Source organism: Erpetoichthys calabaricus, chromosome 7 (assembly GCF_900747795.2).
Source record: "Erpetoichthys calabaricus chromosome 7, fErpCal1.3, whole genome shotgun sequence".
Lineage (NCBI taxonomy): Eukaryota > Metazoa > Chordata > Cladistia > Polypteriformes > Polypteridae > Erpetoichthys > Erpetoichthys calabaricus.
The window spans coordinates 101778298-101790935 of NC_041400.2; the positions used below are offsets into that span (position 1 = coordinate 101778298).

At 39.9% G+C, this 12638-nt stretch overlaps 2 protein-coding genes across 3 annotated transcripts in view; one reads left to right on the plus strand and one right to left on the minus strand.

Moving 5' to 3' along the window:
* The window catches only part of c7h5orf63 (chromosome 7 C5orf63 homolog), a 389765-nt gene that overhangs the window by 174507 nt on the left and 202620 nt on the right, over nucleotides 1-12638 (minus strand). The window lies entirely within an intron of this gene.
* lmnb1 (lamin B1) overlaps nucleotides 4083-12638 on the plus strand; it is a 51202-nt gene continuing 42646 nt past the window's right edge. Inside the window, exon 1 of the mRNA XM_028805220.2 lies at nucleotides 4083-4759. Coding sequence (XP_028661053.2) covers nucleotides 4395-4759 — 365 coding nt within the window. The 5' untranslated portion in view covers nucleotides 4083-4394. The remainder of the gene's footprint in view (nucleotides 4760-12638) is intronic.

Sequence of the window (12638 nt, forward strand, 5' to 3'; positions counted from 1 at the left end):
AGACACCCTAGGAACTTTTTAGTGACAGGAAAGTGCAAATTAGTTCGTTATAAAAACCCTCATTAAGAAGTATGAATTCTACTCATTAGCATTATTAATTACATTTCTTTGAGTACATTTTGGGTTGTTCTCTGTTCTGATTACAACGTATTAGTGTGAAAAGAGAACGGCTTCTCGTGGCACATCCAGAAAGCGCGAACCCCTCGCGAATAAAGGTCCCTTTTACTCATCCACGTCATCATCTGTAAATAGCCTTGGGGTTGAACTTCTTGTTAACATGAATTCTGAATCGAATTTTATCACTGCGGTTTTCCATCCCCCTAAATTTGCAAGTCCACATAAGAAAACTGGTAATACAGTATCTTATTAATTCCATGTTCCTTTAAAAAAAATACTGTATTATTAATGATTTACCCTAAGTTTTAGTTGTTTAATGATGTACTGAAATGTTGGCTCACTATAGTACTATATAATGAGAAGTTGCCTTGAAAATATAATAAAGCACCTATTCATTCAAGCTGAACTGGTGGTTGTAACATTTAAAGAGGCGAATTCTAAGCCATTTTATGGTGTTTTGTGGTTATGACTCTCTGCTCTTTAAAACATGCAATCAATTGATTACACCCTTAATCAATTTTAAGGTCATAGGTGGCCACAGCCAATAAACACTGGATACAACACAAAAACCAGTTATTTGCACGGCAAAGTCACGGACACACACCACACTCACACAGGCAATCTGCATCTGTTTGTGATTCGTTTTAATCTACACCACAGTTATACTGAATAAAGCCAATCCAGGCAGCACCAAGCGCATGTCTGAAGCCATCTGTGGATGTGGCTTCATAGTGTACACTTTAAACACCTCTCGAATTTTTTCTCATGGGACAATTTATTTATATTCAAAGAAATGAAAGGGATGTATGGGCCTTACTGCTAAGAATGTTAACCCCACAACCCGTTGGAAAATGAATGAATGAATGTTCAATTATACACACAGCACTGTACAATAATCTGAAATACTTAATTGCAAAATTCCAAGAATGCAGTTGAACAGTAAAAGACAAAAAACAGTGTCAACATGTACAATGGCAGCATAAACAATAACTTGATTATATGAGAATTAGCAATAGGGCATCGCATAGCTCTAGGCACTGTCCTCATTTAGGATTCGGATTGACTGTGGGTAAAAAAGCATTTCCCTTATTGTAGCACAGAGAGGATGCCACTATTGAAATGGTCGGTGACAGTAACATTAATTGTGCTTTCCCTGGTCTGTCATCAGGTAACATTCTCCAGTTAATCCAACATGAACGTCTGCAGAATGTGGAAATTGAAAACAGTACTCTGAGGGGAACCCAAATAAAAATGTGAGAAACTGTACAAACCAACAAACAGTGATTGCCTGGCATCACCTGATGAAATGCAATGTCTAATCCCGGAAATGATGCCTTCGCAGCACAGGGTACTCAAACGTTAGCACTTAAATCAAACATACCAAGAGTCAACCAGCAATCCTAAACAAATATTCAAATATCTGGTTTATTGGAGATGAATTAAAATATGATCCACTGACATGTATCATTATCATATTTTTATTTAATGTTCTGATAATGGAAATTGAAAGGAAAGGATACTATCAAACTACACGTCCCGTTATATTAAATCCTCAGCATGGTATCATATCGCTGACACTGTTATGCAAAGTTTGCAGAGGATTATTTTCTGCAAGTACAATGAATGCCTATGGTGCCATTAGCTCTCCTAGTCCCTGTACACGTGAGCCAACAGACTCCACCGAAGTGGAAAGAAATCAAAACTAACATCTAAACATGTGGTAAGCCATTTGAGCAACATTCGAGTTTTCTTTCTGGAGAATACAGTATGTCGGTTTTGGGACTAAGATTCCTAAATGGCAAATATGTAAATGATAGCTGACAGGGCATGGCTGCTGCTGAAAATTTTCAAAATACGAGTATGAACGGAATTTGAACCTCACTACCTTACATTTACATATGGTGCGGCATGAGGTGATTATAGGGACTCTGGGGGCCCAGGCAAAAAAGTCCATGAGGCCCTATAACTTTCCCTCCCCCACTCCATCACGGAAAATATATACTATTTTAGTGCCAAGTCCAATTTAACGGGATCAACAGGTAGAATTGAATAAACCCACATCCTTTATTTTAATTCTGTAAACCCAATTAGGGGTGGTTTCCGTCTTCGTTGATGTACTGTGTCAATGCTATGTGTCAATGCTATGCTTTAAATTTGGGGTTCTTGCAGATTTGTTGTCGCAAAGAGTACCTAAGTAAACGGGTGCCCTCATGGGACCGAGAACCCCCTTGCCTGTCCAGTCACTACGCTTCTGATGTGAAGTCGTGTTTCTCCAAGGTAGGAGTTTCTAAAGATAGGAAAAAATGCTAAGGATGACCTGTGGTACAAAGTGCGATATGTGATATCTTAGCATAGCAGCAAATTTAGCACAAAGCATTGCCCATCACACTTTGGATTCATTATTTTCAAGGACAATACAGTTTGCACTGAAATGCTGTTACTGATCTTCCACTGGTCAGGAAGTAGTAAATAATAATTCATACAAAACATGCAGCTATCAATTTCAGAACTCAATCATTTTCTTTTAAGGTGGCGACGCGATTAGTCGGTCCCTCTGCTGACATGATTTCCCCGTGTTACTGTGTGTTTATATTGTCAACGTCTTCTCCAAATTGTTGAGTGTTCTGTGGTGGATCGGCAGAGTCATAGGAGCCCAAACTATTCCATCTGCCAATTTGGTGACTGGGTGATCAAATTTAAGCACCCAAAACAACGTCTTTCTCCGTTTGCAATGTAATTTCTAACAACGTTGTCGGTGGTTTAATGAAGGAAAACGCATGTTTAACATCATGAATTCGTCAGTCGCAATGGGTCAAAAATTAGTCTCATCGCTTGCCTCATAAGCACTGGTACAGCGCGTTGCCACGTGGGCGTCCCCTTGACCTGGTGCAGCCGCTCGGGTCCTCAACAATGAGGATCATGCGAGGTGGATCACCTTCGGGGAATCGCGCCACATGGTCGTAGTACTGTAACTGATGCTCCTTCACAATGTAGGAAATATGTCTCATTCGGGACTCCATAAGCAACCGCTCATTCGACATAAAAGTCAATCCAGCGGTACCCAAAGATTCTCCAAAGAAACACAATACAGAAGCAGTCCAGTCTTCGTCTCTGGATAGTGTCCATATCTTGTAACCATATAGCAAAACAGAAAACACCGGGACTCTATAACGACTTAAACCTTCGTCCTTTTTGCAAAGATATAGGAAACGCCACACAGCCCTTTCCAGCGACCTCATGACCCCCATGCTCTCCCAATCCGTCTACTGGCTTCACAGGAAGAGTCATCAGAGGCTTGAATTGAATGTCGCTGCCGAGGTAAGTAAACCTCTCGACAAGGTTGACACTCTACTGATGGCTGTGCCCACAAGGTCATTAGGCCTGGATCTTGGGTTTTGTCCAGGACACTCGCACGCCCAGACGCCTCGCTCACTCTCTCTCTCGAGAGCCCTATATCAGAGACTCCCATTGACTCCGCGAACATCACAGTATCGTCGGCAAAGATCAGTGAATCTCTATTCACCAACAGATGCTCCACATTTAAAAACAAGGATTATAAAATTATAAATGTTACGTGACCCAGAAGCATTTTTGTAAAATCACTCGTTCACTAAACACATTTGCATTTTTGTCGGCAGCCTCTCGTAGGGCTTTGCCTTAAAAATAAATAATAAACTTGTTACTAAACTGAATTTATCCACAAGCCAGAACGCTTAATAAAGGGCATTAAAATTGACAGAACACGCTACTGATAACAAGAAACCCAACAAATAATTTGTAGTGACCACGGCAAAACGGAACCCAACCAGCACGTGCAGCGTGCCTCCGAGCAAAGCAGTCTGTGTTTTGAATTTTGTCTCACAGGCAGGAGTCGCGGGGTTGCTGTTAGGCAAGCTGCTCAATTGGTCACCGTTGCACCACGTGATACCGACGCGTCTACGATCGGCCATATTAGCCAAAAGCCTTTCTTTCATTCGGTTGGAAGACAAAGTAGAGGGAGGCGGTGGCCGCGTGGTGTTTACAGCTTTCCGATTTTGCTTTGCTTTTTGTAGCGTTTATTTCCCCTACTTTTGTTCATTTATTTTATTTTGGTAAATTCCCAGCTTTTGCTCTTTTATTTTCCCTTCTCCTGTGTGCAGGTTAAGGTTAAAAAGGCGGTCTCGGCCACAACAGTTGAACGGGACGATAGGAATTCATTCATTAAGCGCTTTGTCCCGCCGTTTAATTAAACCGGTATAAATTAATTTTCCACCTTTGTCGCTAGTAATTGTTTAATAATGGCAACGGCGACATCCACTCCGCTCGGCCAGAGAACAAGTACCCGTTCCAGTAGCAGCACCACTCCTCTGAGCCCTACTAGGATCACGCGGCTGCAGGAGAAAGAAGAGCTTCGGAACCTGAACGACCGACTGGCGATCTACATAGACAAGGTGCGCAGCCTTGAATCGGAGAACAGCGTCCTACAGCTGCAGATCTCGGAGAAAGAAGAAGTGCGCAGCCGAGAGCTGACGGGCTTGAAGGGTCTTTACGAAACCGAGCTCGCGGACACCAGGAGGTCACTTGATGACACCGCCAAAGAGCGAGCCCATTTGCAGATAGAGCTGAGTACGATTCGCACCGAGCACGATAAGCTTCAGCAAGAGTAAGTGGCCGACTCGTCTGGTTGGTGTTTCTGCTATGGGGTATGGAGCGAATTATTAAGTCCGCCTCGATCACCTTTTGTGACAGGTACTACTGTGCCGTGCCAGTCGTTTGCATAGTTGAACTGTAGTACAATGCGTATTGTACTCGTAGTTGTCACAGAAACTATTAGATGTTTGGTTGCATGGTTTAGCACTAATCGAAACATCGGAAAGTTAACTTTTTTTCCCCCCATCTCCGCCCCTGCTTCAACGTCTTTGCACCAGTGACTGTTGGAGGGATGGTATATGCATTTACTTAATAGCACCGGTCTTGTGTATCCTTTCAGCGTTTGGTTTTGTACACTTTTGCCGTAGATGTATTGAATGAGAAATTGTTCATAATGCCCAGTGATTTTTGCAATGTTTATTTACGTGCAATATGTCAAGCACCCGGTCGGCCTAGGAGCTGTCCTTTGCAAGTGGGTGTGTTCTATGTGTCAGATGGGCGTGAATTTCAGGGGCAGAATGGGGTCCAGCTCATATTTGGAAGTAGTAGGGGCTGGGATGTTTTAAACAGAATTTTTGGAAGCAGATGTCTTAAGATTATTTTGTAAATTGCGCAATTGATTCATAGTTAAATACACCTGGACATTTTACAGGTGAAAGGGGTTTGGTGTGCAGTCAATTGGCCTTTCTGGTTTTGCTGGGTAGTCTTTACAGTACAATTTTTTTAAATGGGCGGGGCGGGGGTTTAGGTTGCTCGTGCTCAGACAAAGAGCGTCTCTCCTGCTGGTTTTAGGGGTTTCCTTTGTGCAAATTCGAGGGATTAGACACACCGGAAGAGATGTGTTCGAGTGCTCTGACTAACCTCTTAATGTTGGCCACTCAAAACGTAATAAGCCCAATGGAAATTTAATCATACTCTTGTATGAATTAATGGAAAGCTATAGACTCGCAGAGGAGTTAATATGTGTATGTTTAAAGGAATGCAGATTGCCTTATAAAAATAGTGCAGCTGAGCTTCTGAGGGCAACTATGTAACCTTACTTACGTATGTTGGATTTGCGAATGTAAAGCTACCAATGTGTTTGACAGATGTAAAGTAACAGCTACCCATGTTTTGTTAATAAAAAATACTTTTTATCTTCACCGGCTTCTCATGTATCCCTTTTTGGGGCCTTTTGTACATAGAACATCTTTTAATGTACCAAGTCTTACAGACAAACGATAATACTTTTCAGAATAGTTATTTTTGGGGCACCTAATAATAAGATGCAAGTTTTTACATAAACATTTCCGTAGATGTATGGTGGTTTTTAGTGTTGAGAGGTGTGACATTCCATACTTACAAGCTGTTAGAGTAATTATGTGTTAGGTAACAGTGAGAAATATTTTTCCTCAAACGCTGGAGAGTTTTATTTTATATTAGTTCAAATGTGTATGTATACGGTGCAGAGTAGCCCTCTGCTCATCTGTTATATGTTGTGGTTTTTATGGTTTATCTTGTAATGATGCACAACATTCCAAAAGAGTTGACAGATCCTTCAGTTTCAGAACTACAGTAAATGAATCATCGTATATTTGTACAGCATGCAATGCTGATAAGAGTAAGAGCTTCCTTGCTAAATAAATACCCTTCTTCTCAACTCTTTTTAATGCCATATTAATGTTGTTATAGGTACAGGAGAAATGCAGTCAATTCCAGTTTTAATGTATGACAGCAGATCATATTTTGCCATGGTCTTTTTTTAATTAGTTTTGAGCAATTTGTTTAATTTTCATGGCTTAATTTGTACTTTTGTTTTCATTGGGTATCTAATTCTGAATTGCACTCTTGCCTAACATTTGTTGTTGGTATTTCAGTAGTAATTGTATTGTCACCTCTTGCATGTACAGAGTGCTTTGAATTCTTGTATGTCCAACCAACATGCAACCCACCACCACACCCCAGAGCTTTAAATTATCAGTACTAGTGAGAGGGAGGCATGCAAGTTAGAGGTACATTGTTTCATTGTATCAAAACCCCTGAAGTGAAGGGGTGTCTGTTATAACACTTCCTTAATGGTTGCATGCTACCACACCAGTTACTACATTTACTCTCTTCATTGGTATTCTTTCTGTTGCAGTTTGAAGTGTGTTGTAAAATGTCATACATTTAGTCAGTGCATTGTCATTTATTTTGTTTTCAATGTTAATAAAAAATTCTGATACTTTTGTAATCTGGTACCCCATCCACATTTAACTGTACAGTCTGCAGGTGGGTATATTGCTACAGATGCAAAGGGCAGTGGGGTGTGTGTTTGATTATAAAGCTTTAAAAGTACAAGGAGAGGGCCATGTGAAGTACTTTGTCAGCCTGAAAAGTACACCTTTCCTGCTTTAGGCAGTTGTGATTTTAAGATTGGGGGTAGTGTATATGTGGAACACTGAAAGTAGCATTGTTCACGCTGTTATCGTGGTTGAAATGCATAAAAGCATAGAGGATAGACTGACTAGTCGTAGGTGATCTGTTTCTTGTAAAGAAAAACCACGAATGTTGTATTGTATGGGGCTTATCTGTACTTTTTCTTATTGTGGATGGTTAATAGAACTTGCATTTGCCCAGGGATGCAAGTTAACAAGTCATGAAAGTTTGGAAGAAAGCTCCCGCAGAAAGACAAAAAAAACAACCCTTGTAAATCCTACAGAGTGACCAAGCTCAAGACTAAACACAGATCCATGGAATTCTGAAGCTGCAATACTAGTCATTGAGAAGAGTCTTGTATAGCACCTTTCTAGACTGAACACAGTTCAGAGTTTTATGATGCATTTAAACTACGTGTGTGTGTCTCTATATCTGTATATTTTACTCGGCCTGTGCTAGAGTTACAAAGCACACATTTGGCCTCGCTTTTAAATATATAAAAAAAGAGAATACGTATCACAACAGAAGCACAAGTTAATTGGCTTGCCTAGTGTCGCAGAACTGAGTCAGTCTTTGCACTGACTCGCTATATCCTCTAGGTCAGGGGTGGCGAACTGCAGGCCTGTTGTGCCGCAGTGGCTGCATGTTTTCATTCTTGCCATCTTCTTAATTAGTGACCAGTTTTTGCTGCTGATTACTTCTATTAACTTGACTCAGGCCCCATAGTTGTTACTTTTTCTTTAATTAGCAGTCAAACAATAATGAGACACAAAACAAGCCATCACATGACCAGCTCCCCTGTGCCCATCACACAATATCCAATATCTGAAATTAAAGGGAGGTGATGTTCTTGGTAAGGTTGATCTCTCAGGTCACCAAAACATTTTGACGGTGCTCTTAGAACAGAAAAACAACATTTTTCGAAATGTGTTCTGTGGAAGAATGAGAGCAGCAACAAGCCATGGAATTAAATAACTGGTTTAATTAACACCATGAATTGGCTTCTCATTAAGAAAGTGATTGGAGTGAAATTGGTTGGAGTTTGAAGCCCCAGTTTAGCTGGTCATCTGTCAAGATTGTTTCACATTTCATTTCTGCTTGGCTGACATTTAATGAAGAAAGGAATCAATTCAGAGGGCTGAACTCTTTGAACAGGGCTATTAAAGTGATGATGGGGGGAGGGGGGTAAAAGTTAATTAGCAGTGAAAACTGGTCACTGATTAAGAAAAGGGTTAGAATGAAAACCTGTAGCCACTGTGGCACTCCGGACCTGGCGTTTGCCACCCCTGCCCTAGGTCATACATCTACTTGCAACCTGTCATAACAAGACTAATTTCCAAATAAAAGTATGTGTGAATACATTTTTAAACCACATACGGCTAAACTAAATTTACCTGTCTTTGTGTTCCATCTACCTAAGTTTTAAAATGGTGTGTTATTTGTATTAGCTAGGGTAATGGGCAGTTTGTTCCTATCCCCATGTAATTACTGCATAAATGCTTCTTTCTTAGTTGGTCTTTGCACTCAAAAGGGTTTGTATGGGGAGGTTTTATTTGCCTCTTTTGGAGTAATATAGACTGGGAACCTGCTCTTAATTTGGTGTTCATTACTAATAATCTGAACTTTTAATTTGATTAGAAAATAAATCCAGTTCTTTGGATAGCTGTTTACTATCAAGCACTTTGAGCTACTTTTTGTATGAAAATGTGCTACATAAATAAATGTTGTTGTACTATGGTGTGTACTTTGAAGCTGCATTTCCCCAAATTTGAAATTGGGCACCTAGAGGGTGCATTGGACAATCTGATGCATACAGCTTCACAATTCTTAAATACAAAAGTTGTTTTTAAGTATTTCACTTGAGCAGGTCAGTCTGGTTTGTTTCTCTGCGTTGTTTTCATATAGTGTGTTCCCTGTTAGCTGTATTTGTAAGTTTCCTTTGCTAAACCTAGCAGCAACTTGGTAGTTTTTATTCATTTATTTTTTTAAACAAAACAATGGAATGTCCTTGAATAAAGTTTTCTTATTTGTGTTTATTGTCTGCTCAGGAAATAAAGTTCCTGCAAGTTGACTTTTACAGTGTGCCAAATTGAATAGCAGCAAATCCACAGTTGTTGAAGTTAAGGGAGAGCCTTGATACAATTTTATAAAGGCAAAAGGTAGATGGGCTTATTCTCGAGCCCCAAAAGAAATGCACAACTTCCAGTTTTTACACTGTCAGTTGCAGAAAGGGATTTTGCAATTTTCATATCCTTGAAATGCTGTACTTGCTGTGATGTAATTCAGTGTTTTTGGTTTGTTTCTGCCTGTTAAAGTAATAATTTTTATACAACAGAAAAGGATATTTTGATGTCAAGCAGGTGATACAGAACTTTACTATAGTGACACCTATTTACACTTTTGGGTTTTTAAAAAAAATTTTTTTTTTTTTTAAATAACATGTTCATGAGTATTGACATCTGTCCAATGGTGTGTCCAGTCCCCCAACAATCCCCTAAAAGAGAAATCCTTCTAACATCTGTCGTGTTCAACTCAAAGTCCCCCATCTAAAAAGTATAGATCTTGCTATAGAGCTAGCTTTTCTTTGAAAACACCTGTTGAGGTACAGCAACTGCTACAATATACGAACAGCTGCACGAAGAAATCCGTGTCCTAGTGAAGTTTTCAGCCAGATGTACTCTGCTCTCTTGTTTCTTGTGTAAAGACCAGTTCTGTTGCACTGCTCTAATCCTGAACAGTAGGAGTGCATTTTGTAAGACAAATGGTGTGTTGGGCATGGTTATAGCAATTTTAAGGTCTCACTGTTTTTACAAATTTATACTGTATCTTGTATGAAATGTCTGTTTTACCAAAATAAAAACTCCTTTTATATAGGTATAAAGATGATCCTATGTCTGTCACAAGTGTTTGTTGCATCTTGTGGTGAATGGAATCTAAATTGTTTTAGATCATTTTTATTGTGTTCGTGCTTCTCCTGCCTTGACAAGCTTGTGCTAGTCTAGTTTTCTTGGAAAGGCACAACTTTTACAATTGTTTATTAAATCTGATTTCTGCCTTATGATTTGTGAACTGAAAACTATTTTTTATATGACTAAACCTGTATGATTATTGCCATCTGGTGAGAAAGGAGAAATTAATACTGGGCAATACCTTGGGGGAATATATCCCTGCAACATAGCTTTTTATCTGATTGCTAAGAACATTCTTTGAATTCCAGCTTTTGTTTTTTCAGATGTATAGCAGTTCCCACAGTTGCATTTATTGTACGTTATTTCATTGCATGTAGCTTTTTTTTTTTCCCTCCTTGAAGGTCTGTGTAATCACACTATCTGTATGGTATCTATATCTTAACATTTTCAGACAATATATGAATTGTTTATTGCAACTATTTTTATATCTTGTGTAGATCACAGATCAAATGGTTAACATTAATACTGAAACTTTAAGCTTGGTCTTTTGATGGTAATTTGCGTTTTTGGATGAAACGAGAGCCTGTTCTTAGGAAATTCTTGAATGGCCCTGTACAAAATATTATTTGCTTAATCTTGAAAGATTGTAGGAAAGATGAAGCAAGTGCCATACTTTCGTAAAAGATTTAAGACCGCTTCACACTGTTGTGCTCATTTTGTTTTAGATTTTGTGGAGCATTACATAATAAATAAGGTAGAGGTTTGCGAATGTACTTTTATGTTAGGTAGCAACTGTCTGAGTAATTAATAGTCTATTTTGCATTCTTTATCACTAAGTTGTAATGTAGGCTCAAAGCTTAAAGTGGTGGCACTCCTAAATTTACCACCTTACATTCAACTAGGATCGCCTGCACAATTTGTTTGATCAATCATCAGAATAACAAGACGATGTGAAGAATCAATTGTGCATTATTGCAAATTTTGTAGGTAAATGGAGGAAAAAAAAACACATTAGCTTGAACTTCAGTGGACACTTTATTTACGTAGATTTCATAGATTGAACTGCCGTAAGAGACTGAACAGGCTGTTAACAGTATAAAATCTTGATTTCTCTGAAGTATTGAATGTAGTGTGTTGTTGTTTTCCATGGTGTTGCACATAGTTACAATATAAGTTTCATCACTGAAGCAGTTCCAAATTCATTCTTTACAAGGATTGCCAAGAATTCACATCTTAGATCCAGAATGCCAGTATTTGTCAGGGTCTTTTTTTTACAGAATTCCATCGTTGCATTTGTGAAATATGTGGGGGAACCCCCTCCCCCCCAATTAAAGGAATACTCCACCCAGAATTTACATGTAATTTGCTCCATGTGGTTTGTAGTGATAGCCAAGAAAAATGTTTCATCAAGAATGGAGATGAGATAAAAAATTTCTGATAGGTGTCTGTTGATCAGTGTTTGACAAGAACAAACTATATCAAAACACATGCCCGAAAAATCTTGCATTACTTGTGTTGAATAATTCACATATGCAGTGCATCCGGAAAGTATTCACAGTGCATCACTTTTTCCACATTTTGTTATGTTACAGCCTTATTCCAAAATGGATTCAATTCATTTTTTTCCTCAGAATTCTACACACAATACCCCATAATGACAACGTGAAAAAGTTTACTTGAGGTGTGACTGCACACCAAACTGCACAGAGTTGTCCTGAAGCCACTCCTTTGATATCTTGGCTGTGTGCTTAGGGTCGTTGTCCTGCTGAAAGATGAACCGTCGCCCCAGTCTGAGGTCAAGAGCGCTGTGGAGCAGGTTTTCTTCCAGGAAGTGTCTGTACGTTGCTGCAGTCATCTTTCCCTTTATCCTGACTAGTCTTCCAGTTCCTGCCACGGAAAAACATCCCTACAGCATGATGCTGCCACCACCATGCTTCACTGTAGGGATGGTATTGGCCTGGTGATGAGCGGTGCCTGGTTTCCTCCAAACGTGACACGCCTGGCATTCACACCAAAGAGTTCAATCTTTTCCTTCTCATGGTCTGAGAGTCTTTCAGGTGCCTTTTGGCAAACTCCAGGCCCGCTGCCATGTGCCTTTTACTAAGGTGTGGCTTCCGTTTGGCCACTCTACCATACAGGCCTCATTGGTGGATTGCTGCAGAGATGGTTGTCCTTCTGGAAGGTTCTCCTCTCTCCACAGTGGACCTCTGGAGCTCTGACAGAGTGACCATCGGGTTCTTGGTCACCTCCCTGACTAAGGCCCTTCTCCCCCGATCGCTCAGTTTAGATGGCGGGCAGCTCTAGGAAGAGTACTGGTGGTTTCGAACTTCTTCCACTTATGGATGATGGAGGCCACTGTGCTCATTGGGACCTTCAGAGCAGCAGAAATTTTTCTGTAACCTTCCCCAGATTTGTGCGTTGAGACAATCCTGTCTCGGAGGTCTACAGACAATTCCTTTGACTTCATGCTTGGTTTGTGCTATGACATGAACTGTCAACTGTGGGACCTTATATAGACAGGTGTGTGCTATTCCAAATCATGTCCGATCAACTGAATTTACCACAAGTGGACTCCAATTAAGCTGC